This window comes from Solanum stenotomum, chromosome 7, assembly GCF_019186545.1.
Source record: "Solanum stenotomum isolate F172 chromosome 7, ASM1918654v1, whole genome shotgun sequence".
Lineage (NCBI taxonomy): Eukaryota > Viridiplantae > Streptophyta > Magnoliopsida > Solanales > Solanaceae > Solanum > Solanum stenotomum.
Genome location: NC_064288.1, coordinates 6,205,353 through 6,211,488, shown reverse-complemented (window position 1 = coordinate 6,211,488; position 6,136 = coordinate 6,205,353). Strand labels below are relative to the sequence as shown.

The window sequence follows — 6,136 nt, the reverse complement described above, 5'->3', positions numbered from 1 at the left end:
ATTCGCATGTCTCAATGGTAGCTCAAATGCCATAGTTATTTTGAACTTACAAATGCTTGTACAGTTATTTCTGCACCAGATTGTCGTAAATATTAGACAGATAAGTTAATGGAGAACGATAGTGATTTCTCATTACTAACCCCTTTACTAATGTTTGATGTTCATGTTTCTGGTATGCAATGTGATTTCGTTATTTGTTTCCAAGAATGGTGTTGTTTTCAAATGCACACATAAGTATACGCAAATATCCTTCCACAAAGACTTGCGATAAACTATTAACCTTAATACTAAATTGAGATAAAAATAAAAATACTTAAAATCACTTTAAAATAGATCGAGAGTACAAAAGAAGAATAGATCTTTTAATATATCTTTAAATTTTGTAAAAAATTCCGTTACCGGGAATCGAACCCGGGTCTCCTGGGTGAAAGCCAGATATCCTAACCGCTGGACGATAACGGAAGTGTTGATAGGAATCCTTTCTTTAATTATAGATAGATGATCAAACTAAACATTGGATTAAAGTGCAACGTAACAAATAAAACAAACCAAAATAAAGGGATTAGAATGTATTAAATTAACCTTTTAGCAACACTACTACACTACTTCCTCGATCCATTTTCGTCTTGAAAAAATGTCATTTACTAAAATTAAAAATAATTTTGTTTTTAGTTAAATAATTTACCGTCACACAAATATGAATTGTTTTAGATACAAATTTCATAAATTTTCATCTTTGTTTTTTATTTTCATTATTATTTTTAATAACTATCTTAGTATGTTGTTTATTGTGTTTTGATTATTGATTATATTGTTGTTGTAACTTCTATTTGGTAGTCTTTGCACGGTTTCCTTTACTCTTTTTGTTATGTACCTAATTTATGTTTCCTTTTTTCCCCCGGATTTGAGTTGATGGTCTTTCAAAAACAACTTAACTTCCATAGTATTGGTAAGGTTTATGTACCTTCCTCACACTTTACTTGTTAAATTTTACTGAATATGCTATTGTTATTATTTTTAAATCCCAAGATAACCCGTAACCGTTATAAACTTTGCCTTCGCGTGAGTACTCTGTGGTAAACACTTTGTGCTGTGTAATAGCTTGTAAACCACACCGAAAACGTAAACCGCATTAGCCAAGCCATATGCGACTAACTCGACTTAAGAGATATTGAGAAGATATGCATGCTTTGATCAAGATCTTTGGGGATGATTCTGTACTCCAGTTCGATGGAGGAACTTTAGGATCATCCGAGTGGAGAACCACCTTTCAAACCAACTGAGTTTAGGATAAAAATATACTATTTGTTATAAAATAAAATATGTGTAGTAAAATAAAATGATAAGAAGAAAAGGAGAGAACGAGACACACACAATATAGTAGTGGTTTTTCTTTATTATTGAATGTTTTTCTTTTCACTTACTCTTGTCTTATATACTTGGTCACCAAGTATAATATATGGATATCTATTTGCCACGTAAATAATTGACCATCAAGTATAATATATGAATGGTTAAATTACAACACATTATATGTTGTGTGTATATTCATCTACGCACGATACATATTGTGCGTACATACATGTTAGAACCAAAATATATTGTATGTTACAACAGAAAGTATACTTACGAGTTATGTGAACATCCATTTTACAACACTATTGTTACATAATTTTTTATATTTTTCTTAAACATCCTGCTGTGAAAGAGTAGCATTATTCAAACTACTAAAGAGTATTTTGATTCTTGGAATTTTCTTACGCAACAATATGGCTGCCAATGCGATATTCCAAAACATGTCTTCGTTTTCCTCATCACCACCTACTTTAGCAACGAATTCTCAGAAAGTTCCAACATTCAAAATCTCACCCAATTCTCAAAAACCCGCCATTATCCATTCTCTCAAACAAATTTGCCGGCAAGACAACATCAAAGAATCAGTTTTTACCCTCTCTAATTTAATTGAGACTTGTGCATTTGAAAAAACTTTACTACAAGGTCAACAAATCCATGCCCATGTCCTAAAATTGGGTTTATCGGGTGATGATTCAATTTTCTTGAACACCAAGATTGTTTTCATGTATGGTAAGTGTGGGTCAATTGGTGATGCCCAGAAGGTGTTTGATAGAATGACTGAAAGAACTGTCTTTACTTGGAATGCTATGATTGGTGCTTGTGTTATAAATGGGGTGCCTATTAGAGCAATTGAGTTGTATGGGGACATGCGTTTCTTGGGTGTTGCGGCAGATGCTCACACTCTTTCTAGTACATTGAAGGCAACTAGTCAGCTTGAAATTTTGTACTGTGGAAGTGAAATACATGGCGTCGCGATAAAACTTGGTCTTATTTCTAATGTTTTTGTGGTGAACTCACTGGTGACTATGTATACGAAGTGCAATGATATCAGGGCAGCATCATTGTTGTTTACTGGAATGAGTGAAAAAGACGACACTGTTTCATGGAATTCTATGATTTCTGCTTATACTATAAATGGGATGAATCAGGAAGGTTTAAGTCTCTTTGTTGAAATGCTGAATGCCAGTGTTGAACCTACCACGTATACGTTTGTTGCTGCGATTCAAGCATGTGAGGAGACAAGTTTTGGAAAATTTGGGATTGAGATTCATGCTGTTGTTCTGAAATTGGGTTATTCTTTTGATACATATGTTGCGAATGCTTTGTTAATGATGTACATTAAAAACAATAGATTAGATGAAGCTGCTAAAATATTCTTCCATATGCAAGAAAAGGACAACATTTCTTGGAATTCCATGATGTCAGGTTATGTGCAGAACGGACTTTATGATGAAGCGATTAATATGTTTCATGAGATGATGAATGCAGGTCAGAAACCTGACCACGTCTCACTTATGAGTATGCTTGTCGCATCTGGAAGACAGGGAAATTTGTTAAATGGGATGGAAATTCATGCCTTTTCACTGCGAAATGGTTTGGATAGTGATTTGCAGGTTGGCAATACTCTTGTAGATATGTATGCCAAGTGTGGTAAGTTAGATTACATGGACTCTGTCTTTGGTAGGATGCTGCATAGAGATGGTGTCTCTTGGACTACAATTATTGCTGCTTATGCTCAGAATAATTTTCCCTGGAAGGCCGTGCAATTATTTCGCGAGGTACAGGCAGAAGGAAGCCATGTTGATGCCCTTATGATTGGAAGTGTCCTCCTTGCTTGTACTGAGTTGAGGTGCAACTTACTTGCAAAAGAAATCCACTGCTATGTGATTAAAAGAGGAATATGTGATCCTTTTATGCAGAAAACTCTTGTGAGTGTTTATGGAGATTGTGGGAACGTGGTCTATGCAAATAGTATTTTTAGGTTGAGTGAAGTTAAAGATGTCGTGTCCTTTACAAGCATGATGTGCAGTTATGTTCAAAATGGACTTGCAAATGAGGCTCTTGGTCTCATGCTCTGTATGAATGAAATGCGAATCGAGGCAGATTTTGTTGCAGTCCTAAGCATGCTCACTGCTGCTGCTGATCTATCTTCCTTAAGGAAAGGAAAAGAGATTCATGGATTTTTGGTTAGAAAAGGCCTCCTTCTGCAAGATTCCATTAGAAGCTCTCTAATAGATATGTATGCCAGCTGTGGGACTCTGGAGAACTCATATAAGGTGTTTAATTATTTAAAGAGCAAAGATCCAGTTTGTTGGACGAGCATGATAAATGCTTGTGGATTACATGGTTGTGGTAGGAAAGCAATTGATATATTCACGAGGATGGAGAAGGAAAATATTCACCCAGATCACATAACCTTCTTGGCTGTTCTTCGTGCATGTAGCCATGCGGCGCTAATAGAAGATGGCAAAAGAATTTTCAAGATAATGCAAAGCAAGTACACATTGGAGCCTTGGCCAGAACACTATGCTTGTTTTGTTGATTTGCTTGGACGTGCAAATCAATTGGAAGAGGCATTCCAAATTGTAAAAACAATGAACTTGGAGAATATACCTGCCGTCTGGTGTGCTCTCCTTGGTGCTTGTCAGGTATATGCCAATAAAGAGTTAGGAGAAATTGCTGCGATGAAGCTTCTTGAACTAGAGCCCAAGAATCCAGGAAATTATGTTCTTGTATCTAATATGTATGCTGCGACTTATAGATGGGACGATGTGGAAGAAGTTAGAGTTACAATGAAAGGAAAAGGGCTGAAGAAAGATCCTGCATGTAGCTGGATAGAGGTAGGAGATAAGGTTCATATATTTGTTGCTCAAGATAAGTCGCACCCAGAGTGTGATAAGATTTATGAAAAATTAGCTTATCTCACTGAGAAATTGGAGAAGGAAGCAGGTTATGTGGCTCAAACCAAATATGTTTTGCACAAGGTGGAGGAGAAAGAAAAAGTTAAGTTGCTTAAAGGACACAGTGAAAGACTAGCTATTGCATATAGTTTACTTGCTAGTACTGATAGAAACCCCATTCGAATCACAAAAAATCTCCGCGTCTGTAGTGATTGCCATACTTTCAGTAAGCTAGCTTCAAAGTACCTAGAGCGAGAAATTATAGTTAGAGATGCCAAAAGATTTCACCGTTTCAGGGATGGGATATGTTCCTGTGGAGATTTCTGGTGAAACTAGTAGTTGATTATTCTATTAAGAACTTCAGGATGATAACTAACTCTACTGCTTGGTTACACCCACTTATAAGACGTACTCAACATCTATGAGATGCTTCTGGTGAGGGTGGAGGATATTTTTCCATATGGTGCGGTATGGATATCAAAGGTGCCGAGGAAGGTGTGCTTCACGTGGTTAGCTACTAGAGGGGTGATTTTGACGGCAGATAACCTTAGAAAGCAAAAGGCTGTCTACATGAGCTGGTGTTTCCTATGTAAGGAAACTAGTGAGGACATGGATCATATTCTGTTATATTGCAAATTAGCCACGAGGTTATGGGAGGATATATTTACATGGTTTGGCGTCACTTAGGTAATGCCAAGACCCGTGTAGGAGTTGATGTTCAGTTGGAAGAGTGGAGCTGGGAGAAGAAGGCACAAGGCATGCAATGTTACTCCTCTAGCTCTAATGTGGGTCATATTTGGAAAGAGAGAAATAGGAGAGTTTTTGAAGAGGTGGAGATGAGCTTTTGCTCAATTGAGGAGTAGTCTCCGATCCCTAATTTTCTTTTAGTGCACCCATGTAGTTCCTGATTGTATAGAGGATTAGGTGTCTTTTGGAGAGAACCATATTTTGTAGGTCTCTCCTTTTTTTTTTTGTATATCTCTTGTCTACGGCCAAGTTGGCCTTGTTATTATCAATGAAAAACTTACTTGATAAAAAAGAAGACATACTCGGCATATTTTTCAATAAGAGATGTTAATTCTTGACATGCCCTCTTGCAGTGAGCATATTAGTTCAGAGAATTTGGAGGTGGTTGGATTCTTTGGCAACTCTGAGGAGCTCATAAGGTCTACAACAATCAAAACTCCTCTTTCTAAATAAAGGTGTGTTGTTCATATGAATATTCAATGTCAGTCTTGTGAGAAATATAGGAAAAGAATATTATTGAATTGTTGTTGTGTCTACATTATTACATTGAGACCTTATTTATAGACCCTAGAATACAATCCTTTACCAAGTAGGATACTATTTAGTATTCCTATTTCTATTCCTATTCCTATTCTAATAGGATTGTATAAACCTATTCCTATTCTAATAGGATTGTATAAACCTATTCATATTCTAACACTCCCCCTCAAGCTAGTGCATACAATTCATGTACCTAGCTTGTTACAAATGTAATTAACACGCGGACCGATGAGGGGCTTGGTGAGATATTTGCAAGTTGATCACTTGACTTCACAAAATTGACAATCAATCTCAATGTGCTTGGTCTTCTCATGAAATACTGAATTTGATGCATAATGCCGATAAAATACAGAGTGATAAAATTACAGTGTTGGAACTTCCCAAACCAAGCTTGCAAAGACTGTTTCAGACCATAGAGTGACTTACGTAATCAACATACAAGGCTACTAAACTCCCCCTGAGCAACAAAATTAGGTGGTTGCTCCATATATACTTCTTCACAATGCAACGGTCGTTGCAAGTGCTCAAAATCTAGTATAAAGTATATGGATCATGTTGGAATCAATAGACGAGTCGATATTAAACAAGTCACC

General features: G+C 36.4%; 1 protein-coding gene and 1 non-coding gene across 2 annotated transcripts; one reads left to right on the top strand and one right to left on the bottom strand.

Annotated features, from left to right (window-relative positions):
* Window positions 1–390: 390 nt before the first annotated feature.
* On the bottom strand, window positions 391–462 carry TRNAE-UUC (transfer RNA glutamic acid (anticodon UUC)). Its single transcript has one exon. It is a non-coding gene; the product is annotated as a tRNA-Glu (tRNA).
* Window positions 463–1,760: 1,298 nt separating this feature from the next.
* On the top strand, window positions 1,761–5,258 carry LOC125871785 (pentatricopeptide repeat-containing protein At3g63370, chloroplastic). Its single transcript, XM_049552454.1, has one exon. The coding sequence runs from the start codon at window positions 1,770–1,772 to the stop codon at window positions 4,584–4,586; it is 2,817 nt and encodes a 938-aa protein (XP_049408411.1). The 5' UTR covers window positions 1,761–1,769; the 3' UTR covers window positions 4,587–5,258.
* The last annotated feature ends 878 nt before the right edge of the window (window positions 5,259–6,136 follow it).

Coding starts and splice junctions, on each gene's coding strand:
- LOC125871785 (XM_049552454.1), top strand. CDS start 1,770: ATGGCTGCCAATGCGATATTCCAAAACATGTCTTCGTTTTCCTCATCA.